At 40.8% G+C, this 25,085-nt stretch overlaps 2 protein-coding genes across 6 annotated transcripts in view; one reads left to right on the top strand and one right to left on the bottom strand.

The window, feature by feature from the left end:
• ESCO2 (establishment of sister chromatid cohesion N-acetyltransferase 2) overlaps positions 1–23,421 on the bottom strand; it is a 28,977-nt gene extending 5,556 nt beyond the window's left edge. Inside the window, exons 1-10 of one of the 3 annotated variants that reach the window (XM_070480619.1) lie at positions 20,493–23,421; positions 19,023–19,083; positions 17,427–18,252; positions 15,207–15,300; positions 12,163–12,220; positions 9,065–9,191; positions 7,799–7,930; positions 6,642–6,731; positions 5,808–5,951; positions 4,228–4,310 (exon numbers count right to left, since the gene is read on the bottom strand). In XM_070480619.1, coding sequence (XP_070336720.1) covers positions 4,251–4,310; positions 5,808–5,951; positions 6,642–6,731; positions 7,799–7,930; positions 9,065–9,191; positions 12,163–12,220; positions 15,207–15,300; positions 17,427–18,252; positions 19,023–19,075 — 1,584 coding nt within the window. In that variant the 5' untranslated portion in view covers positions 19,076–19,083; positions 20,493–23,421 and the 3' untranslated portion in view covers positions 4,228–4,250. The remainder of the gene's footprint in view (positions 1–4,227; positions 4,311–5,807; positions 5,952–6,641; positions 6,732–7,798; positions 7,931–9,064; positions 9,192–12,162; positions 12,221–15,206; positions 15,301–17,426; positions 18,253–19,022; positions 19,084–20,492) is intronic. The other 2 variants (XM_070480617.1, XM_070480618.1) reach the window with 2 other exon arrangements.
• Positions 23,422–23,465: 44 nt separating this feature from the next.
• CCDC25 (coiled-coil domain containing 25) overlaps positions 23,466–25,085 on the top strand; it is a 34,368-nt gene continuing 32,748 nt past the window's right edge. Inside the window, exon 1 of one of the 3 annotated variants that reach the window (XM_070480620.1) lies at positions 23,466–23,597. In XM_070480620.1, coding sequence (XP_070336721.1) covers positions 23,570–23,597 — 28 coding nt within the window. In that variant the 5' untranslated portion in view covers positions 23,466–23,569. The remainder of the gene's footprint in view (positions 23,598–25,085) is intronic. The other 2 variants (XM_020877855.2, XM_020877857.2) reach the window with 2 other exon arrangements.

Genomic DNA, 25,085 nt, shown 5'->3' with positions numbered 1-25,085 from the left:
CTGAACACACTGTACATTGAAAGGAAGCCTCATAGTTTAGCCTAGCTTACCTTAACTATGCTAAGAATTTACATTAGACTACAGTTGGCACAATCATCTAACACAAAGCCTAATTTATAATAAAGTGCTGGAGCTTCCCTGGTGCTCCAGTGTCTGAGACTCTGAGCTCCCAATGTAAGGGCCCGGGTTGGATCCCTGGTCAGGGAACTAGATCCCACATGCTGCAACTAAGAGCTGGCACAGCCAAATAAATAAAAATCAAATCGATAATATAAGGGAAAAAAAAGCGCTGAATATTTTGTGTAATTTACTGGATACTGTACAAAAAATGAAAACCAAAAAGGCTGTATATAGAGAACGGTTGTTAAATATACTGTTTTTTTATACTTGTGATCCGCCTAGTAGACTAGAGCTGCCATTCTCTGCTGCTGCCCAGCATCACAAAAGTGCATACGGCTAGCCCAGGAAAATATGAAAACTTGAAGCAGTTTCTGCTGAATGCCTATGGTGTTCACACCACTGCAGTTGAAAAGTTGTAAATCAGAGACAATCTGTATTGCCTATTATTACTACATAAACAGTGCACTTAAGATCAAAGAAAGAAAAGGCCAAATTGATTACTTTTACAGAAGTAATAAATAAAACCAACTGCTTTTCTTTCTCCACTCATACTAAGGGGGGACAGGGAAAAGGGAGGCACTTTAAAAATGAGTAAGACCAATTTATGCTAGCATCATTTCAAGATGTCTTAAAACAATTAAGTATTTTTAAAAGTAAAGGGACATAAGTGTATGATATTATAAAGTCAGGGTAAAAGAATACATTTGAGCTATAACTCTCTCTAGCTTAAGACTACCCTGTAAGCTCCTTGAAGGGCAAAAATTATTATCTCTATTTGAGAACAAGGGCTGGCAAACTTCTTCTGTATTGGACCAAATTGTAAATACTTTAGGCTCTTTGGGCCATGTGGTCTCTGCTGCACCTACTGAACCCTGCTACTGTTGCACAAAACCAACCACAGATAATATGAAGACAAGTGAGCCATGGCTCTGGGCCAAGAAAGCTTTATTTACAAAAAAGAGGAAGACCACACTTAGCCCATGGGTTATTATTTGCTAACTCCTCCGCCAGAACACTGTTAATTAGTATCCAAAGCAGATTCTAACTACAGGACAAGTAACCACCACTTTCCAATTTTCTGTTGATGGGTGGGGCTGTGTTCCCTCCCTGTTATGCAACCTGAGACCAAACTACTGTGGAGGTAATAAAGATAATGGCGACCTCCTTCAAAAGGTCCTGGGCATGCACTGCTGCACTCAGGGCCCCCAACTGCAGGAGACCACCACCAACGCACGCCTCTGCCGGAGACTCCTGAACACTCACAGGCAGCTCTGGGTCAGTCTCTTATGGGATCACTGCTCTTTTACCCTGGATCCTGGTGCACACAAGGTTTTGTGCAAACAACAGTTTGTTTGCCCAGTCCTGTTTAAGTTCTGTAATCAAATCCCACTGGTCTCCAAAGTCAAAATCCCTGGGGCTTCTCATTCCCTTTGCCAGATCCCCAGGTTGGGAAATCTGCTGTGGGTCCTAGAACTTCAACAGTGCGAGAATTTCTTTGGTGTAATTGTTCTGCAGTCTGTGGGGCGTCTGCTCAGCGGCTCTATGGTGGGGTTAATGGCAACCTCCTCCAAGAGGGCTTATGCCACAGGCTGCGTGACCCAGGTCTGCTGCTCGCAGAGCCCCTTGCCCCTGGGGCAAGCCCCCGCTAACCCGTACCTCCACAGGAGACACTCAAACCCTCAAGGGCAGGTCTGGCTCAGTCTCTGTGGGGTCTCTGCGTCCTGGTGTGCACAAAGTTCTGTTTGAGCCCTCACAGCGTCTCCGGTCAGCATGGGGTTTCCTTCTAAACACAATTTCACCCCTCCCACCGTCTTGCTGGGGCTTCTCCTTTGCCCTTGGACATGGGGTATCCTTTTTTGGTGGGATCCAAAATTCTCCTGTCGATGGTTGGTCAGCAGCGAGTTGTAATTCTGGAGTTCTCGTGGAGATAAGGGCACGTCCTTCTACTCCGCCATCTTTACTAAGCATGGCCCCACCCATGAGAACAAGCCCCAGTTTGCCCAACAGTCAAGACTCTCCCGTCAGAAAGCTTCCAAAAGTCTCTTATCCTTATCCATCAGAGGGCACACAGAATGAAAACCACAATCAAAGAAAATGAATCAAACTGATCACATGGACCACAGCCTTGTCTAACCCAATGAAACTATGAGCTATGCCATGTAGGGCCACCCAAGATGGATGTGTCATGGTGGAGGGTCCTGACAAAACATGGTCCACTGGAGAAGGGAATGGCAAACCACTTCAGCATTCCTGCCTTGAAAACCCCATGAACAGCATGAAAAGGCAAAAAGATAGGACAATGAAAGATATGATACTGAACTCCCCAGGATGGTAAGTGCCCAACATGCTACTAGAGAAGAGTGGAGAAATAACTCCAAAAAGAATGAAGAGACACAGCCAAAGGGAAAACAACACCCAGTTGTGGATGTGACTGGTGATGGAAGTAAAGTCCGATGCTGTAAAGAGCAATACTGCATAGGAACCTGGAATGTTAGCTCCATGAATCAAGGTAAATTGGAAATGGTCAAACAGGAGATGGCAAGAGTGGACATCAACATTTTAGGAATCAGTGAACTAAAATGGACTGGAATGGGAGAATTTAATTCAGATGACCATTATATCTACTACTATGGACAGGGAGGCCTGGCATGCTGCGGTTCACGGGGTTGCGAAGAGTTGGACATGACTGAGTGACTGAACTGACTGATTACTGATGGGCAAGAATCCCTTATAAGAAATGGAGTAGCCCTTATAATCAACAAAAGAGTCTGAAATGCAGTATTTGGGTACAATCTCAAAAACAACAGAATGAACTCTAGTCGTTTTTGAGGCAAACCATTTAATATCACAGTAATCCAAGTCTATGCCCCAACCGGTAATGCTGAAGAAGCTGAACAGTTCTATGAAGACCTACAAGGCCTTCTAGAACTAACACCCCAAAAAGATGTCCTTTTCATCATAGGGGACTGGAATGCAAAAGTAGGAAGCCAAGAGCTACCTGGAGTAACAGGCAAATTTAGTCTTTAAGTACAAAATGAAGCAGGGTAGGCTAACAGAGTTTTGCCAAGAGAACGCTCTGGTCAAAGCAAACACCCTCTTCTAACAACACAAGAGAAGACTCTACACGTGGACATCACCAGATGGTCCATACTGAAATCAGATTGATTATATTCTTTGCAGCCAAAAATGGAAAAGCTCTATACAGTCAGCAAAAGCAATCAGGAGCTGACTGTGGCTCAGATCATGCGCTCCTTATTGCCAAATTCAGACTTAAATTGAAGAAAGTAGGGAAAACCACTAGACCATTCAGGTATGACCTAAATCAAATCCCTTATGATTATACAGTGGAAATGAGAAATAGATTCAAGAGATTACATCTGAAAAACAGAGTGCCGAAAGAACTATGGATGGAGGTTCATGACATTGTATAAGAGGCAGTGATCAAGACCATCCCCAAGAAAAAGAAATGCAAAAAAGACAAAATGGTTGTCTGAGGAGGCTTTAAAAATAGTTGAAAAAAGGAGACACTAAAGGCAAAGGAGAAAAGGAAAGATATACACATTTGAATGCTGTTCCAAAGAACAGCAAGGAGAGATAAGAAAGCCTTCCTCAGTGATCAATGTAAAGAAATAGAGGAAAACAATACAATGGGAAAGACTAGAGATCTCTTCAAGAAAATTAAGAGATACCAAGGGAATGTTTCATGCAAAGATGGACACAATAAAGGACAGAAAAAATGGTAATGGACCTAACAGAAGCAGAAGATATTAAGACGAGGTGGCAAGAATACACAGAACCATTAAAAAAAGATCTCATGACCCCAGATAACCATGATGGTGTGATCACTCACCTAGAGCCAGACATCCTGGAATGTGAAGTCAAGTGGGTCTTAGGAAGCATCACTATGAACAAAGCTAGTGGAGATGGAATCCCAGGTGAGCTATTTCAAATCCTAAAAGATGATGCTGTGAAAGTGCTGAACTTAATATGTAAGCAAATCTGGAAAACTCAGCAGTGGCCACAGCACTGGAAAAGGTCAGTTTTCATTCCAATCCCAAAGAAAGGCAATGCCAAAGAATGTTCAAATTATTGCACAACTGCACTCACCTCACACACTAGCAAAGTAATGCTCAAAATCCTTTAAGCCAGGCTTCAACAGTACATGAACCATGAAATTCCAGATGGTTAAGCTGGATTTAGAAAAGGCAGAGAAACCAGAGGTCAAATTGCCAACATCTGCTGGATCACATAAAAAGCAATACAGTTCCAGACAAACATCTGCTGCTGCTTTATTGACTATGCCAAAGCGTTTGACTGTGTGGATCACAACAAATCGTGGAAAATTCTTCAAGAGATGGGAATAACAGACCACCTAACCTGTTCCTGAGAAATCTGTATGCAGGTAGAGATGCAACAGTTAGAACTGGACATGGAACAACAGACTGGTTCCAAATTGAAAAAGGAATATGTCAAGGCTGTATATCGTCACCCTGCTTATTTAACTTCTATGTAGAGTACATCATGCAAAATGCTGGGCTGGATGAAGCACAAGCTGGGATCAAGATTGCCGGGAGAAATATCAATAACCTCAGATACGGAGATGAAACCACCCTATGGCAGAAAGCAGGGAAGAACTAAAGAGCCTCTCGATAAAAGTGAAAGAGGAGAGTGAAAAACCTGGGTTAAAACTCAACATTCAGAAAACAAGATCATGGCAACCAGTCTCATCACTTCATGGCAAAAAGATGAGGAAGAGGAAACAATGGGAACAGTGGCAGACTTCTATTTTGGGGGGCTCCAAAAATCACTGCAGATGGTGACTGCAGCCATGAAATTAAAAGATTGCTTGCTCCTTGGAAGAAAAGTTATGGCCAACCTAGACAGCATATTAAAAAGCAAAGACATTACTTTTCCAGCAAAGGTCCATCTAGTCAAAGCTATGGTTTTTCCAGAGGTCATATATGGATGTGAGAGTTGGACTATGTAAAAAGCTGAGCGCTGAAGAATTGATGCTTTTGAACTGTGGTGTTGGAGAAGACTCTTGAGAGTCCCTTGGACTGCAAGGAGATCCAACCAGTCCATTCTAAAGGAGATCAGTCCTGGGTGTCCACTGGAAGGACTGATGTTGAAGCAGAAACTCCAATATTTTGGCCACCTCATGCGAAAAGTTGACTCACTGGAAAAGACCCTGATGCTGGGAGGGATTGGGGGCAGGAGGAGAAGAGGACGACAGAGGATGAGATGGCTGGATGGCATCACCAACTCGATGGACATGAGTTTGAGCAAGCTCCGGGAGTTGGTTATGGACAGGGAGGCCTGGCAGGGAAGCCAGTCCATGGGGTCACAAAGAGTCAGACACGACTGAGCGACTGAACTGAACAACCATTTTGCCAATATATTAACCTGCACTAAGCCACATGTTCAATAACTGAGCTTGTTTAAAATACTATACTTTATAATCCAAGTATATAAAAAACTATATGAGTTTAAGACTGACTAATCCTGATTATATAAGGCAAAATACCAGACATAATAGAAATAAATGACTTCAGTTATCCAGATGGTCAAGGGTATTTTAGAAGGAAAAAGATCATTAATGGTAGCCTTCTTAAATGCTTGAGACTTCTCCCGACTACTTCATTTTGCTCAAAAGTTACTCCAGTAATTTGTAAGACAGCATACCATACCTGTTTGATGGGCTCTGCAATTAAACACCCAACTACTTTCTTTTCATCAGAGATAAACAGCAAGGTTTTGGTTTTGTTTGGATATTTGGGAACAACTTGCTGGAAGCCCAATTCATTATCAACAAGTTCCTGGACATCTTCAACCTAATGATGTCAAAAACCAAAAGAGATGAATTTGTTTTTTAAAATATAACAGAATATATATATATATATATATATATACACACACAAAAGTATGCTAATCAGTTTAACCTCTTTTGTCTCTATTTCTTAAATTTTCACAACCCCCAAATTATTCCACTACTGAGGCATGGTTCTGCCACTTTAGAAACAGGGTTTTAAGAAAGTATTTTAAAGATCATTTTCAGCACCCTTGAGCCTAACAGGGAGTAGGAAGATTCTGTTTCAGCGTTATCCCGTGTCCACTGGGGCGAAACATCCAGCCCAAGAAACAAAGGCAATACCAACCTAAGAATTAGACCCTGGAGCCATTAATTTCTCAACCTTATAAGTTTAGTTTATTTTTCACAAATGGAAGATGTAGGCAAGCAATACACCTACGGACTCTTATCTGTTTTCTTTAATCTCTTCTTGACACACCTTTACTTGTTTGGTAATTGTAAGTTTAATTTTATATGAACTACTTTGAAAGTCATCCTAACACCTGTACCAATGTACAGTGATGATCTATAAGCAAAGGTGTTTTATATAATACTTCAATATAGGTCGATTTTTGGTGGAGAATGGGGAGAGTAGAAGGAAAACAAAGACTGAAAAACTAATATTGTAAAGCAACTATACTTCAATTTAAAAAGAAAAACTAATGTTTCATACCTTTCTGATAGCATAACTCGGATCACGTGGCAGGACCAACACAATTTTCCCATCCCAAAACTCTGCTACAACACGTTCTTTTTTCCAGCCCTGTCAAAAGTGGGGGGTGGGGGGGGAAAGCACATTTTGATCTAAAGCGGAAAAAAAATTAAATAATGTGGTCTGGAGAAGACAAAAAAGATGAATAAATGAATGATACAAAAAAGATAAAATTCAACTACATGAATGTGGTAAGGGAAATAAAAGATGACTGAAACAAAGCTCCTGCCCTCAAGGGGCTGACATACTGTTGGGAGACACGTAAATAATCTATTGTAAAAGAAAGTGAAAGTTGCTCAGTCATGTCCAACTCTTTGTGACCCCATAGTCCATGGAATTCTCTAGGCCAGAATACTGGAGTGGGTAGCCTTTCCTTTCTCCATGGGATCTTTCCAACCCGGGGATCAAACCCAGGTCTCCTGCATTGCAGGCTGATTCTTTACCAGCTGAGCCACAAGGGAAGCCCATTACAAAATAAGGCGAAGTCAAATAAGAGCCCTTTGTAGGAATACAGAGAAAAAACCCACAAATTAGGAGTGTGAAAGTGGGGGAGGGGCAGGATAAGAAGAATTTTAATAAATCAGGCTAAAAGTATTATGAAGGCATGAACTACAGCAATAAAAACATGAAAAACAGAGATGCATTTGAGTAGCAGGTGCAATCATAAAGATAAGGCCAACAACAGGCTGTATTTGAACTTGGAGGTATTTCATGAAGGTGCTTCATGAAGAGCAAAGAAATACCCTGGAGGAGTCAAAGAAAGCTGTTTTTCTGAGGTTATCTAGAAAGAAGAAACTGGAGTGAGAAAAGGGGAAACTCCTCAAGTCTTTGAGTTTTCTACCTTGACTGCTCAGTTCTGCTCCAAAAGCTAGAGGTAAGGATGCAGGGTGTTCATTCAACCAAGAGCAGTAACTTCTCTTATATTAGCACATGAAGTTTGAAATGGCACATCTATTAAAACTAAAATACCATCAGTCTCAAATATTAAACACACAACAAAACTACAGATGATAAAATATTTCTGCATATGTAAATCTTTCTATATTTAGGCAAAAAGAATGTCTCTTTTAAAGTAGTTTCACTTTTAGAACAAACGGAAACTTTTTTTTTATACTTACAGTATATTTGATTCCCTCCACAAATCGGTGGTGATGCTGAACATGCTGCAGTTCGTCCTCAGAGTTGGAAGCAGCGTAGATCATGCCACAGGACTTACACATGGTGGCTCCGAAATGTTTCTGACCTGCATCCTACAGTTAAAGAGAAAAAATAGCCCATCTAAACACATCACAGATAGCTCTACATTTAGTAAATTTGTCCATTCATTCAAATTTGTCCTTATTTTCCTTTTATGCTGGTACAGGTGAAACATAAATGAAAGTCTGGTTACTCTTTCTCTCTACTCACCAACAAAACAGAATGAGAAGAGCCTAACATGCCATCATGATAAAAGAAGTGAAACTGCCTCTTTGAATGGACAGCAGAAAAAAAAACACACCAAGATTCTTTAGCTGGACCCATAGTTCTAAGAAGGAATAAGATGAAATCATAAATATTATAGCTAAGATGAAAAATGGAACATCCTTATTAAGCTCTTATATGAAAGGCCTAAAAAAGCCTTATTTCAAAGAAGCAGGGGAAAATTTCAGGACTTATACATTCATTAGATAGCATTTTTTCCTTAAATGGTTAGGAAAAAATTAATTTTAATTAAATATTAATAAAATTAAATATTAAATATTAAAATTCTTTTCTGCAAGAGCTGATAAAAATTAAGTATAATACATAGTAAAAGTTTAAGAAAAGCATAGATAAATTAATGAATATAGAGAATTCAAGGACATTCAATGTCAAGGCTTATTCCTATTCTATCTCACACGGCATTGCTTAAGGCTACTGAAAACACCAAATTTTGAACTGTCTATATAGGTGTTTGCAAATTTTTTGCCAAGGGCCAGATAGTAAACGTTTTAGTTTTTGCAGGCCACACATATTCCTCTCCTTTTTTCACCAACCTTTTAAGAATATAAACGCTACTTTAGCTCAAAGGCCATGGTCCAACTTTGGCCCACAGGTATCATCTGCCAAACCCAGGTCTAATGCAGTGTAGCTCTTCTCATTAAGTCTTTTATAGACTGACTATAGTCTTCCTGATTTGGAGACAACTCATTCATCAGCATTCTACTAAACTGCCAGCACTCCCCAACACCATCAGTTCAAAAATATTCTTGACAGGTTTTAAATGCGGCCACAACAGCAAAGGTAGCATTTACAAACTCAGAACATCTATAACTCCTGGTAACTAGGCTAAGACCACACGTCAGACTTCAGGTTCTATATGTGAGACCCACATACAGGAGGAGCTTTGTTTTAAATTTACTCACAATGATGAGCTGGTCTTTTGTTTCTTTATTTGAATCTTTCGTATTAGTACTCTTCTGTATGTTGATTTGTTTTAAGAAGTTAGTAGATGTGGTGGATCCCACAGAAGACTGTTCTTCAACTAGAGATCTTGGGATAAAAAGGTGGTGTTATTTAATAATTTTAACATGTTTGATAAATTATAATGAAAAGAAAACATATGTATGTAACATTTGCAGAGGACTTTGCAATTTTTAGTGCTTTCTATCGGCAATAACTTGATGAAGTAACAGGGCTAGAAACAATGAGAAGCCCGAGGCCCACTCAGACAGGATTGGTAGTCGACTCAAGGTAAAGTAACTAGGGAAGAATGATGGAAAGACTCAAATTCCTGTCTTCTAACTCCAAGTTCAAAGGATTTCATCTACAGTATCAGATGCATATGGGTTTCCCAGGTGGCTCAGAGGTAAAGAATCTACCTGCTAAGCAGAAGATGCAGGTTTGATCCCTGGGTCAGGAAGATCCTCTGAAGGAACAAGGCAACCCACTCCAGTATTGCCTGGGAAATCCCATAGACAGAGGAGCCTGGTGGGCTATAGTTCATGGGGTCACAAAGCATCAGACATGACTTAGTGACTAAACAACAACAAATCAGATGCATATACATAGGATTTCTTCATAAGTTGATGTCACCTTTAAAAATTAATCTTTTCTTGCTTTTCAAATTTTAAGACAATATTTACCCATGCAGGCATAAAGAAATTCATGGAATGCCACAGCAAATAAGTATACTCTAATACTGGATCTCATAGACCCACAGGAAGTCAGTCACCAGCAACCAGCATATTATGATCCAACAACTTTTTACTGAGGCATGGGGCAGTGAGTGAGGCTAATACACGGCTAAAGCAGCACCCTACTATTCTTAAATTCTTATACAAAAAAAAAAATTTAGCTGGACAGATGTTGAGGCAATCTTTTTCCTTTAGGAGACAGTGCTGGGGCTGGCTTATAGAGGTTGCAAACTGGAGCCCATAGGCCAAATTTAGCTAGCAGATATTTTGATTGGCTCACATAGAGTTTGGATTAGCTACCAATGTTTTAAAATCTAGAGATTTCACTTAAAAATGTGTATTTCCAATATTGCAAGAGATACTGGAAGATCATTAGAGCTGTTTCATCAAGGAATCTAAGAGTTGGAGCTACTGGCACAGGCTCTTTTAGATGGGGTGTGCTTCTCCAATTGGCTGCAGTCTCTGTAGGTCTCCCAAGGATCAAAGAAATAGAAATCTCTAGAGTAGTGGTGGGAGGGGGGTGGAGGGGGGGGACAAGTACCCAAAGCAAGAAGTTCAAACAGAAACTCACGTTGATAAATTAAAAAAACACTGGAAAAATACCCTCTGTAATGCTATATGCTAACCCAATCTGTCAGATGATAAGAGGACATCTTATCATCTGACTAGAAAATGGCTTTTATAATGACTTGACAAAACTATGGTGAGAAATATATTTCCCATCATGACCAATACAGATACACATACATAACTGGTCACTAAATATACTATGTGAGAGATGTATTATTCCATTAAGAAAAAATGCTAGATGTGATGCCCTTAAATTTTTATTGATGTGACAAACTATCAATGCTAATAATGCCAGTAATATAAAAAACACTTGTCTAGGTCACTGACTCCTCTACACCTTATACAGCCTGTGCTAAGTAACTCAGCACTTCCCAGCCTTGCAGGCATTTTTACTTCTAGCCTAGCAATGTTAACACTTATTCATTTAAATGTCTGTCCTCTCCTAACCATGACTTCCTTGACAGCAGAGCCATGTTGTACTTATCTTCACATCTCTAAAATCCAGTGTATTTCAATACCACATGGTATTCTATAAATGTTTGCCAAATGTGAGAGTACAAACCCAGACAATCTGTGATCTACCTAAAGTAAAAGTCAGAGTAAACTACAGGAAACTGATGATATCTGACTTTTTGGGTCCTACGTAATGAGCAAATTTCAAATGATTCAACCAACAGTCTCCTAACATCTCCCTACGCTAGGTTAGTTTACACACTGTTAGCTAATTGTGATAGGTTTTGATCCTCAATAAATAGAAGACAGATGAGAAAAGGGAAAGGTGAAATTAGGAATATGGTCTTTGCAGGGGAAAAACTACCCACCCAACCAATCTCCAAGACAATTCAGGGTGAGATGCCCTAAGAGCAGGAAAACTTTACTAGGAAGTACTCTGCTCAATATCTTCAGATGTTTATCATCAACAGGGAAAAAAGAAACAAAGCTGCTTAGTGAGCAGCTCCCTAGAGAAGGAAATGGCAACCCACTCCAGGATTCTTGCCTGGAGAATCCCATGGACAGAGGAGCCTGGTGGGCTATAGCCCATACGGTTGCAAAGAGTCGGAGACAACTGAAGTGACTTAACACACTGCTTAGCGAGGTGCTCAAACTGTAAGAAACTTCGTCCTCAGAGCTTTTTTGTGTATACTCATAAGCACCCATGCCTCCCCCAGTTCCAGTTTTAGTTTTGAGCAGGATAGTGTGTAGCTTCTGAGTTGCTGCAAGTTACTTATTCCTCTGGCCAGTCTCCTCATCTGTAAAATGGGGTAATGATGGTATCCACACCATGACATGCCGAGTGCCCATTAAACATGAACTATTATCAGTATGTTATCACACAGAGGAGGCAATACAGCCTAATGGACTTTGATTAAATATGGATTCTAGTCCTGGCTTTGTCATCAAAGAGCTGTGCAACTGTGGCTGAATTACAAAGTTCTCTCCGCTGAAAAGGGTAATAACAATATCAAGCTTCTGGGTTGCTGTGGGGATAAGTGAAATAGTGAATATAAATTATTATGGGTCAGGTATTACACAAAAATGGAAGAAATTACTATTATTCCGGCCCATAAAGGTCTTTTCCTTTCTTAATGCTTCAAGTTCCTATGAAGTTTCTATGAGAGGGTCTGATTTCATCTCCTGTTCTAAATATCTCAATGGGGAAGAGAAAAATGCTCTCCAAGTTAAATAGTATAAGAAAAAAAAGAGACCCAGTGGACTCATAATTAAACCTTGAAAATTAAAATAAGAGCAACCCTTACCGTTTTGTGTTGACTGAACACATAGTGAAGATGGGATAGACAATGGACTCAGGAGAAACTGGTAAGGGAAAAAAGTGAACAATAATTTGTATCACAGAATAAACTTAAAGCTTTAAAGCAAAAGATTTTAAAGATTAATAAAACCAAAATACTCACAATACTTGATTTCAAGACTTAACAGTAATTAAGACAGTATGGTATTGACAAACAGATCAATGGAATAAAATAGAGCCCCAAAACACCCACCACCCATGCACATATAGTCAATTGATTTTTCAATGGCAAAAAGATAGCTATCAAATTATGCTGGAACAATTTGACATCCATATACAAAAAAAATGACAACACTCACATAAAAATTACCTCAAAATGGATCACAGATCTAAATGCAAAATGTAAAACTATAAAACTTCTAGAAGAAAATTCCACATGAACTTGGGTTTCATAAGTTTTTACATACAACACCAAAAGTACTCCAGTAGCAATAACCACATCAAGTCCAGAACCTGGTTTCCAAATAATATTCCCCAACAGAAGGGACCATGGTTCCTTGGAGAAATGGCTGAGTCTAGGACTAGGTTAGGGAAAGTGCAAGATGAGCCTATAGCCTTTTGTAGTGCCAGAAAGTAATAAGGAAGTGCTCAAAAAGCAAAAGAAGGGGACATGTCAAAGAGAACTGACCCAATGGTCAAAGCTGGAACAATATGAATGACAGACTAAATCATGTAGTATTAGATTTTAACCCCAAATATAAAATATTCATGAGTGCATACTGGTGAATATTTAGGAGTCTATTTATTTATTTAAAAATTGAGTAAATAAATGGGAGAGGAGAGATAACTCTTCTTAACAGGATTCCAAATAATATATGTGAAAATTTCCCCCTCCAAGAGATGAAGCTTAATTCCCATCCCTCCCTGAAAGGGTAGGCTAGACTTAATGACTTACTTCAAAGAACAGAGTTTGGCAAAGGAAAAAGGGTAACTTTTACAGTGGAGAAATTGGGCAAACCTGACCAAGTGATAGAGGTAAGTTAACATCATCTATAATGTCACGTGGACATCACACCCAAAGTGGTGAAAATGGCATTCTCCTCAGTGTCATTCTTCCTCCAAACCTATAACCCCGGTCTAATGATGAGAAAAACATCAGACAAACCCAGGTGCAGGAACATCCTATAAGATATCTGGCCAGTACTCCTCAAGGTCATGAAAACAAAGAAAAGACAGAAAATGTCACAGACAAGAGGAGACTATGGAGACACGGCAACTAAATACAATGTGATTCCTAGGCTGGGTCCTACAACAAAAAGGGGATGTTAATGAAAAAACCAGTCAATTCCAGATACAGCCTAGAGCTTATTTAATCATAATATACCAGTGATTAGTTTCTTTGTTTTGACAAAAGTACAATAGTAGTATAAGATGGTAACACCACCTTACCTGTCTCTGAGAAACCTGTATACAGGTCAAGAAGCAACAGTTAGAATAGGACATGGAACAAAGGACTTATTCAAAATGGGAAAGGAGTATGACAAGTCTGTGTACTGCCACACTACTTATTTAACTTCTATGCAGAGTACATCATGTAAAATGCTGGGCTGGATGAATCACAAGCTGGAATCAAGACTGCCAGGAGAAATATCAACAACTTCAGATATGCAGGTAATACCACTCCAATGGCAGAAAGTATAGAGGAAGAAACGAGCCTCTTGATGAGGGTCAAAGAGGAAAGTGAAAAGGCTGACTTAACACTCAACATTCAAAAATTAAGATCACGGCATCTGGTCCCATCACCTCAAGGCAAATAAAAGAGGAAAAAGTGGAAGCAGTGACAGATGTTATTTTCTTGGACTCCAAAATCACTACAGATGATGACTGCAGCCATGAAATTAAGACAGCTGCTCCTTGGAAGGAAAGATATGATGAAACTAGACAGTGGATTAAAAAGCAGAGACATCACTTTGCCAACAAAGGTCTGTATTGTTAAAAATATTGTTTTTCCAGTAGTCATGTATGAATGTGAGAGTTGGACCATAAAGAAGGCTGAGCACTGAAGAATTGATGCTTTCGAAGACTCTTGAGAGTCCTTATGATTGCAAAGAGATCAAACCAGTCAATCCTAAAGTAAATCAACCCTGAATATTCACTGAAGGACTGATGCTGAAGCTCCAATACTTTGGCCACCTGATGCAAAGAACAGACTCAGTGGAAAATAAGACCCTGATGCTGGCAAAGATTGAGGACAGGAGAAGGGGAGACAGAGGATGAGATGGTTGGATGGCATCACCGACTCAATGGACATGAGTTTGAGCAAACTCCAGGACAGTGAAAGAAAGGGAAGCCTGGAGTGCTGCAGTCCATGGGGTCCCAAAAGAGTTGGACATGACTTAGTGACTGAACAACAACAATAGGGTAAATGGGGTTAAGACACGTACTCTTTACAACTTCTCTGTAAATCTAAAATCACTACAAAATGAAAAGCTTATTTTAAAAAAATGAAAAGAAGTGGGAGTTCCCTGGTGGTCCAGTGGTTATGATTCAGTGCTTTCATTGCCATGGCCTGGGTTCATTCCCTGGGTCCAACCTCTTACTTGAAAGATCTCTTCCCTAGATCACAGTTAATCACTGGCAGATCCAGACAAAACCCAAGACTCCTGATGCCAAATCCAGTGACCTGTTATGGCTTAGTGAATTCTGCTTACAATTGGGCTTTGATCACAGATATATATTTTTTTCACTCCCTCCTATCATTTGGGGTAAAAGGGTAGGTATGATGAGAACACTCAGCTCTAGATAGCTTAAGTAACTGGGCCATATCTCACAGACCAATTAATCAGAGTATTTTGTCTTAAGTTCTCACATAAGTTCTCCTTGTCTCCTCCTCAACAGTGTTACCGAGAGCAACACAAACATACAAAGTCATGGATACTGAATATTTTAAAAAGCCAAAATAGTATTGTATATACTTTCATACTGACACATGTAATGAAGCATTATTACAAGAAAAAATCTCATTTTGAGAAGAAAAGTTCTCTTACTTACCTGTCTTGTTCTCACTGAAAGACTCCTCTGAAGGACAACTCTTATTTTCATTAGTTTTACACTCCCTTGAAGAAATGACTCCATCTGATGCATCCTGAAAATAATGAGTAAAATTAAAGAAACCTATAATTCTTAATCATCGCACATTTAGTCAATGCATCCCAAGAGATCTGTTTCTAAAACAAAACAAAATATGTAGCTTATCATGAATTACATTTCATAATGACTTTAAATCCTCAATTTTCAGTCTGTTTTAAGGAAAATTTCCTCTATATTTACTAAATGTAATATTTTTAAAAGATAGAGTGTGCATATTTAAGTTTATAATTTGTCATCCTGTCAAAAAATGTATTATTTCCTGACAAAGATGACAGAATGAAAATCATAGAACATCCCATCCACAAAAATAAATTGAACAGCAGCAGAAAAATCAGTAAAAATGCCAAAAATCTCCCTAGGAGCTACCAAACTTTAAAAGAACCAACCCTTTGTCACAAGCTTTAAAAACAGGGAGCAAAGGAGAGAAAAACATTCTGGAGTAGTTGGAGAGGCTTCTAACTCCCACTTTTCGGATAGTAACAGGATGGTGGGAAAAACAAAGTAGACAAACTTGTGACAAATTTCAGTAAACACTACTTATTTGATGAGACTTAAGAGAACATACAGCTTGGGGGAAAAGGAAAAAACTTTTGATTAAAGAAGAACTCCTATTCAAGATCATAACTATCTCTGAAGAAGTGGGGACAAGCCATCAGTTTGCCGTTTCTCAAGGCTCCACAGAGTTGGGAAAAGGTTATGCACTCTCTAATGAAAACAGCATTTATCCTTAGCTAAGCTGTGCTTAGTTGCTCAGTCGTGTTGGGACTCTTGGCAACTCCATGGACTGTAGCCTGCCAGGCTCCTCTGTCCCTGGGATTCTCCAGGCAGGAATACTAGAGTGGGTTGCCATGCCATCCTCCGGGGGATCTTCTCAAACCAGGGATCAAATCCATGTCTCTTCTGTCTCCTGCACTAGCAGCCAGGTTCTTTACTGCTAGTGCCACCTGGGAACCCCCTAAAAACACTGACTATCAAATAAAAGTTAAGTTTCTCTGGACCACAGTCATGAAGGAACTTAAAGAGCTACCTCAATAATACCAAAACCATAATACCATAAAACCATATTACCAAAAAATGATGGTAGGCTTCATTAAGCCAAAAGACGGAGGAAAATCCTATTTTTCTACTCTGCCTCAAAATTCTTTATAATGATGATAGTATCTGGCTTCATAAAAGCATTCCTCCAGACTAAACACAATTTTGTTCCTGTATGACAGTAATCTCCAGGAACAAAGTATCAGGCTACCACTTGACAGGTCTCGGCTCCTCATTTCCTTCCACTAAATCAGTGTATGGAAACATACCTAGATCAGACTAGTTTTGCTGCTAATTTTACTTACCTTGTAAACATTTAAGTTTGCAGTTCCCACTGGCAATGTTTCTTCCTATCAAGTATTGCCAAGCATATTGCTAAATGGAACATATTCTTGCTTGCCTAAGCCATAAGAGCAATTCTACTAATTCTTTATATTGTTTCTGACAAAAAAACACAAATATATCTTGACAGGGGTTTCGGTTACATGCTATGTGAGTTTATAAAAATTCAGACTATATATCTGTACAATTCACTGTATATAGATACATGTCAATTTAAAAAAATACGGGGCACAGCTCAGGCTAAAATTAATTCTCAATCCATCAAAATAAGCGTGTGTGTATTGGGGGGGGGGGGTCCCTCTGCATTTCTACCTATTCATCTTATTAGCCTTCTCCATGTCTATTTCATAATGAAGAGACAGTCTTATTAAAATGACATGATTTCTCTGCAACCTTTCTTTCTTTTCCGAGCTTCATTTTAAGGGACTAGCTACACACACACATACCTACCTACATACATACACACAGATACGGTTTTCCCTGGTAGCTCAGTTAGTAAAGAATCTGCCTGCAATGCAGGAGACAGGGGTTCGATCCCTGGGTTGGGAAGATTCCTTGGAGAAGGAAATGGCAACCCACTCTAGTATTCTTGCCTGGGAAATACCATGGATGGAAGAGCCTGGCAGGCTACAGTCCACGGGGTCACAAGAGTCAGACACAACTTAGCGACTAAACCACCACCACCACCACTACCATATACAGAGAAAGCCAACTTAGTTTTAGAAGCTGTATATTTCCCTTTACCTTTATTAATTTCTCTTCACTTTTACTTCTTTCACTCAACAGTTCAGTGTTCAGTTCTTTTTCTACTAACACACACTTTGGCGCTTGCCTTTTCTCAAAACTTCTTTCATTGACAGTCTCTCCATCAGACTCTTCAATAACTTCTGATTTATTTTTCTGGGTGAGTCCCAGTAACGGCTTATCTTCCAGGGATGATTTTCTCAATGAGGGCTTTTTCCTACTAACAAAAAAAGCTGCTCCACCCTGAAGAGTAGCTTGTGGTTTGACCTTCTGGCTTAGAACTCGAGGAGCATTCAGATTATTTTCAGTTGAGTAACAATTATTCTCCACAGCTGGCTTATAGGTCACTTGGTTCTGCTTGGAATTTTTAGAATTCTTTGATACAGGCTTGATGCATTTATATCCTGCTTGACACTTAGCAGTCAAACTCTTCTGTGGTTTTTTGTTCATCTTCTTGGAGCAGACTGGTTTTCCTTGCATTTTTTCTGTCATATAGGAATGTGATTTATCCTCAATATTAGTTTTTAGACCAATGGATCTACTCTCTTTTATCAGCTTTCTCTCCAATGGATTGAGGTACCACTTATCTTTGTTGTAAAAGGATACAGCAGACACAGAAGATTTAAATGGTGAACCTTGATTTGCAGATGGCAATCTATTTTTAGTCATTTTGAGTGGACTTGAAATCAAATGGCCCTGTTGAGAGCAATGAATCTTTCCTTCATTTTTAATAGTGGTTTGGCAACTGTGCTTTTTATTAGGTGATGGAAATACATTTTCAGTGAAGTCCAAAATTAATTTCTTTGATGGAATTTCTGATAATGGGCTATGAAAAGAAACAGAGTCCATTGATAGTTATTTTGCTTCAGTTTTTATGTCAATTTACTACTAAGCAATAAACAACTTCACCTGGAAGGCATATTAAAAATATATCTCCAAAAGCATCTATCTACATACACTATTAGATTAGCAGTTGGAATTCTCAAATTGTCTATGAAGTATTTGAGTATTTTTCAAAACTAAGACCCTGATAATGTTTGTGAAAACACTTTACAAAGAAGCTTTGAGATATGTGCGTGTGTGTATGTGTGTTTTAAAACCTATTTCTAAGTTTTGGCCATATACTCTGAAGCAAGTTCCCTAAAATGATTAACTATATACACAATAAACTGACCACTTAGGGCCTGTAATTTATATCTCTGGTATAACATACACAGAGTACACAGCTTTCTAGGATCGCTGTGTATAATAGGATGAGCACCTATTATATGCAAAACAGCATGCTAAATATTACATAAGAGAGCAGAAAGAAACAAGGTAATAAAAGATCTGACACACATTTCCAAGCCATAGATAACAGCCCTTTTTCTGATTCCCTCCAAACGCTCTAAAGAATTAATTATAAAAGCTTAAATAGTATTTCCAGATTAGAATTAGAATATAAAGTATCATATTAATTAATATAAAGTATCCTTGTAACTACAAGGAGTAGGTAAATGAAAGAATGGAAATATTTAGACATAGGAGAGAGAAGATAAAAAAAATTTAAGACGGTAGATTTTTTTTTTAAGAATTCCCACTCAGGATGAGACTTACGTGTCACGGTTCAAAGAGCACTGCTTCCTTTTTGTTGGCGTTAAAGTTGACATCCTAACTCCTAAAAGCAACAGAACAATATAATAACCAAATAAATCCAATGTGTATAAAAATCGCTATATCAAAACTATGATTTATAATACTGAAAAAGTTCTCAGATAGGGTGATGGTTCATTAAGATTAAAAAAAAGGTTTTTTTAAAAAAAGCAAATTAGTTTGATATAGGTTTAAAGCATGAAGGTAAAAAAAAAAAGAAAATTTAAAAACACTACCTCACAAAGAAAGTGAAGTCACTCAGTCGTGTCCAACTCTTTGCGACCCCATGGACTGTAGCCTATCAGGTTCCTCCATCCATGGGATTTTAGAGGCAAGAATACTGGAGTGGGTTGCCATTTCCTTCTCCAGGAGCTCTTCCCGACCCAGGGATTGAATCCGGGTCTCCCGCATTGTAGGCAGACGCTTTACCGTCTCAGCCACCAGGGAAGCTGCCCCCAGCCCAACCCCCTCCCCTCCAACCTCCAACCCCACCCCCCCCCCACCCCCACTAATTGAGCAAAGACAGTACAATTTAAATTAAGCAGGAACAGTACAAATTTCAAGCTGGAAAATGGTCCTACCAAAGAGGAAGGATTTTACCCCATTTCAGGACACACTTTCCCGACTTCAACAGCCTGATGAATTCATCTCAAGTTTAATCACTCTATATCCTGGGCAGCTGTCCTTCCCGTAACCTTCACCACCCGCCTCTCCCCAAATCCCAACAGCTCTCCTGCTGTTAGATGCTCCTGCCCTAGGCTTCCAATTCACCCTGCACTGCCTTGGTATCCATTTTGCCTACTTTCTCGTCTTTGGCTTGACGGTCTTTCCCTACAGTCTGCAGGTACAATGAAGGCAGAAACCATCTATAACTTTTTCACCAAAAGCCAGCAAGAAAACGGGGAAGCATAATTCTCTCCCATTTTATTAGCTGAGGAGCCGCTTGTTTTCTTATTTACAAAATACTCTGACCTCCTAAGGCTGCGAGTAATAAACACAATCACGCATGTTAACTCTCGAGCAGATGGTATGTTGCTCAATAAATTTTCCCTTCCTCTTCCTCTCGGCTCAAGCGTATTTTTAATACACAAGCGTAACTTTCAAGTTAAACAGAAAGACCTGAGTCTCTGGAAATTCGTGCCGAGCTGCAGCTTTAAAGACCTTTCTGAGGCTGAATGAGGAAAAACAGGAGAGAAAAGCGACCCTGTCCCCACACGCTGTCAAGGCAAAAAGGCGAGAAAACTCAGCGTCAGAAAGATGGAAACCCGGAGACCTAGAAGCGCGGCCACCAGGTCGCTAACTCTGGTCTCCAGCCTAGAACGCGCCAAACCCCAAGCAAAAGCTCTCTTTTTTTGACATTCACCCCCACGTTCCACAGAACCTCCTGGTCTCCAGGTTCTTCCAGATCACGCCTCGGCCCCAGGCAGCACTTACCTCGTAGCACCTCAGACAGACGACCTCTCCTCAGCCGAGCCCTTAGTCCCTCACTGTATTCAAATTCTGGCGCGCCAGTCCAGGCGGAAACCGCTGCGTTCCGATTCGCCGCCTCCGAGCGTGTCCAAGGGCAGACTCGACGATTGGTTGTGCACCAGCGCTTGCCCCGCCTCGCAGGAGGCGGTCTCCAAGAGTCTCCCGCCCTTGGCAAGGCTGAAACCTCTCCCCTGGCGGAAACCACGTCTTCCAGAACCCCTTGCGGCAGCGCCAGGCTCCTTTCTGGAGGCCTTACCTAGGTGCATTCTGGGAGTTGTAGTTTTCCGCAGAACGACGGCGTTCTCTGTTACTCGATATATTGAGGCCACTTGCTGTTAAGACTTTTTTTTTTTTATAGCAGCATAAGAGTCTCAAGTTATTTTTCACATTTGGCGCTATAATGCTGGTGATCTGGTCGCTAAGTCATATCCGACTCTTGCGACTCGATGGACTGTCGCCTGCCAGGCTTCTCTGTCCATGGGATTTTCCAGGCAAGAATACTGGAGTGGGTTGCCATTTCTTTCTCCAGGGGATCTTCCCAACCCAGGAATCCAACCCAGGTCTCCTTCACTGCAGGCAGATTCTTTACCGACTGAGGTACCGTTGCTTTTTTTCCCTAGAGATGTTAGGTGAAGCAATCTTTTTTTCAAGTTAAATAAAAAATTAAATCACGGCAGTAACATCTACGTGCCAGGCATTCATGCACGTTTTCGTGTTTTATTTCACTCACCACAGTCTACGGGATATGTACCATCATTCCCATTTTATAGAAAATAAAACTGAGGGCCTGAGAACAATTACTTTTCATAGGACAGTGTAGATTCTTGCTTTGGAAAGCCCAAAAGTTCCTAAAGCACTTGTTTGTTATTCAGTTCAGTTCAGTCGCTCAGTCGTGTCCAACTCTTTGTGACCCCATGAATCACAGCACACCAGGCCTCCGTGTCCATCACCAACTCCCGGAGTTTACTCAAACTCATGGCCATCGAGCTGGTGATGCCATCCAGCCATCTCAGCCTCAGTCCCCTTCTCTTCCTGCCCCCAATCCCTCCCAGCATCAGGGTCTTTTCCAACTAGTCACTCTTCACATGAGGTGGCCAAAGTATTGGAGTTTCAGCTTCAGCATCAGTCCTTCCAATGAACACCCAGGACTTATCTCCTTTAGGATGGACTGGTTGGATCTCCTTGCAGTCCAAGGGACTCTCAAGAGGCTTCTCCAACACCACAGTTCAAAAGCATCAATTCTTCAGCACTCAGCTTTCTTCACAGTCCAACTCTCACATCCATACATGACCACTGGAAAAGCCATAGCCTTGACTAGACGGACCTTTGTTGGCAAAGTAAGGTCTCTTCTTTGTAATATGCTATCTAGGTTGGTCATCATTTTCCTTCCAAGGAGTAAGCGTCTTTTAATTTCATGGCTGCAATCACCATCTGCAGTGATTTTGGAGCCCAAAAAAATAAAGTCTGACTCTGTTTCCACTGTCTCCCCACCTATTTCCCATGAAGTAATGGGACCCGATGCCATGACCTTAGTTTTCTGAGTGTTGAGCTTTAAGCCAACTTTTTCACTCTCCTCTTTCACTTTCATCAAGAGGTTCTTTAGTTCCTCTTCACTTTCTGCCATAAGGGTGGTGTCATCTGCATATCTGAGGTTATTGATATTTCTCCCGGCAATCTTGATTCCAGCTTGTGCTTCTTCCAGCACAGCGTTTCTCATGATGTACTCTGCATATAAGTTAAATAAGCAGGGTGACAATAGACAGCCTTGATGTACTCCTTTTCCTATTTGGAACCAGTCTGTTGTTTCACGTCCAGTTTCAACTGTTGCTTCCTGACCTGCATACAGGTTTCTCAAGAGGCAGGTCAGGTGGTCTGGTATTCCCATCTCCTTCAGAATTTTCCACAGTTTATTGTGATCGACACAGTCGAAGGCTTTGGCGTAGTCAATAAAGCAGAAATAGATGTTTTTCTGGAACTCTCTTGCTTTTTCGATGATCCAGCAGATATTGGCAATTAGATCTCTGGTTCCACTGCCTTTTCTAAAACCAGCTTGAACATCTGGAAGTTCTTGGTTCACATATTGCTGAAGCCTGGCTTGGAGAATTTTGTTATTAGCTACTGTTATCTTTGTGTACCAGCTCCTAGTACACTCCCTGTCACCTTTCTTAGTTCTAAAAAAATTTAGTTAAGTGATGCGCTTAACTTCACATAATAAGATAATATAAATAATCAGGTTAAAGCGAAGTGCTGTTGGGAACTCAGTCAGATCATTCCCACTTTACAGCCGGAAGATCTGAGGTTCCCTCAGTCTCGTAGGTAACAGATGGCAGATCTTGGATTTAAAGGTAGATCAGTACAAGTCCAAATGCAGAGAGGCATATTGCCTCCAGTGAAACTCACTTATTCTAGAGTGTTCACCACGTCCTAAACCTTCCACACCTATTAACTTACTAAACCCTGACAAAATAACCTGTGAATTAACCGCTCCATTCATCCTCATTTTGCAGCTAAGTGCAGCAAGCTAAAATGCCCAAGTGATGGAGCTAGAATGAGAATAGTGGAGGAATTTGGGTTCATTCAAAATTTAATGAGCTTCTATACTAAGTTCCAAGTACCGTGATTAGTTCAGTGAAAGCGTAGCCGTGAAGAAGGCAGATTTCTACTTTTGAGGAGACCAGATGCGGGTGAAAAAGGTCAAAGGAAACCAACTTGATAGCCCACAGGGTGCAGGTTCTAAAAATAAAGCCAGGCAATGGCATTTTTCTCTTTAGTTCCCCCGCTTCGTTTTCCACCCACCAATCCTCCTTCCTCCATCCTCTTTCCTTTGACCCCCAAGTAAGTAGAGTTCTGAGCGCGCCGACACCTCCTCCACGGCCGAATTGAAGATGGCGACGGCGACCGGCGTTATGACGCGACCCGACGTCAGCCGGAAGTGCGTGGAGCAGTTCCGGGAAACGCGGCCTCCGCGCTTCCGGTATCCTGAGCTTCTAGGTTTGAATCCTGCTTCTGGGCGCTGTAATTGTCCCAACGCCGCTGGAATCATGGTGTTCTACTTCACCAGTAGTAGCGGTGAGTGGTCGCCGAAACCTTCCGGGTCCCTACCTCGACTGTGGGGCTCCGAAGCCCTGACCTCGAGGCCGCTGCTAGCCTGGTCCTTAAGTGCCTTCTCGGCAGTGGGTGCTTTTTCGCTCGTCCTGATGGTCTCTCCACCGTGTCCGTCCCAGTCCTCCCAGTGTGCCTCCTCGTCAGTGCCTGGTTGGCGGGGAGGGAGCGTAGAGGGACCATCGCCTGAGCTCTCTTTGCCTCCGGGCGACCTTCTTTTCCCTCAATCGGAAAGACCTGTCGCTACCTGGAATTAGGCAGTTTGTGGACTTACTCACCCTACCATCGTGAAGTCTTCTCTTCCCCACCCACCCCCGTAACATTTAATCTTGCTGCTCTCTGGTAAGAAAGGAGACACCTGCCAACAACTCTACCTTACGGAAAGTGCGCTTTACCCTTTCGGGAAAGGGTTATTGGGTTTGGATGCTACCGAAAGACTCTGGAGTGGCGAGACAGCCACTCGTTGGGCAGAGTTAATGTCCCAGATTTTGAAAAGTGACATGATAGTTTCTGATTTGTCTTTGGCAGGCGAGAAAAGGGTGTCTTTAGTTCCCAGGAACTGCTGTGTCTTCGTTTCTCTGCTTATATTTTTCTCTTTGCCTTAAATCAACCCCCCAGTTAGCTGCTTCTCCCCAGAGACAGCTCTCGCCTATCTTTTCCAAATGCCTTTCTTTCCTTGTTCCCACCCAGGATTGCTTAGGTATATCTCTTGGGGGAATGCCTTTAACACAATGCATACTTTCAGCATTGCACTTATCATATGATGTTAAACTTTTGTCTGCTTGAGATAGAGTTTAATCCCGTTGAGGGCAGTTACAGGACCTCCTTGTTCCACTAGCATAATGCCTGGCTCTTAATAGTAACTCAATAAATACTTAATGAATAAATGAATGCTATTTTTTGACTTACAGCAGGACTCTATTCTATTGCTACTCTCTGCCTACTTGGTAAAGGTGAGATTTAAGTGAAACTAACAACATGGTGGTTATGTGGGTTTGAACAGGGTGGTGCTTGCTCTTTAGATTTGAGAAAGTTGAAGCCCAGGAAAGTTGTAACTCACAGAGCCCCTCCTCTGCTACTCCATCACACTGTCACATCTCATTTTTCTCAATAGTTTAGGCTTCCACAGTGTGCTATAAGCTATTTCTCTGTTTCTGTGTGCTTGGTTTTTTCTTATCCATATTATTAAAATTGCTAGAAACAAAATTCAAACTAGCCTGAAAATCGTTATAAGGTCCTAATTGCATTTTTATCTGCTGTCTCTCCTGTTCTGCCCCTCTGTCATAATATAACCTAAGCATCTTTTTGTGGCTTCTCCACTCATGGGAGTCCTTGACAACATAGTTATCCATACAAGTCCAACAATGGAATGACAAATATAGGCCGGGCATGTTGTTGTCTTCCTTTAGTTGCTAACTCTTTTCTGACTCTTTGAGACTCTATGGACTGTAGCCT

The sequence above is a fragment of the Odocoileus virginianus genome, chromosome 18, assembly GCF_023699985.2.
Source record: "Odocoileus virginianus isolate 20LAN1187 ecotype Illinois chromosome 18, Ovbor_1.2, whole genome shotgun sequence".
NCBI classification, from domain to species: Eukaryota; Metazoa; Chordata; class Mammalia; order Artiodactyla; family Cervidae; genus Odocoileus; species Odocoileus virginianus.
The sequence above is the reverse complement of the archived record's forward strand: the minus strand, read 5'-3'. Positions and strand labels throughout refer to the sequence as shown.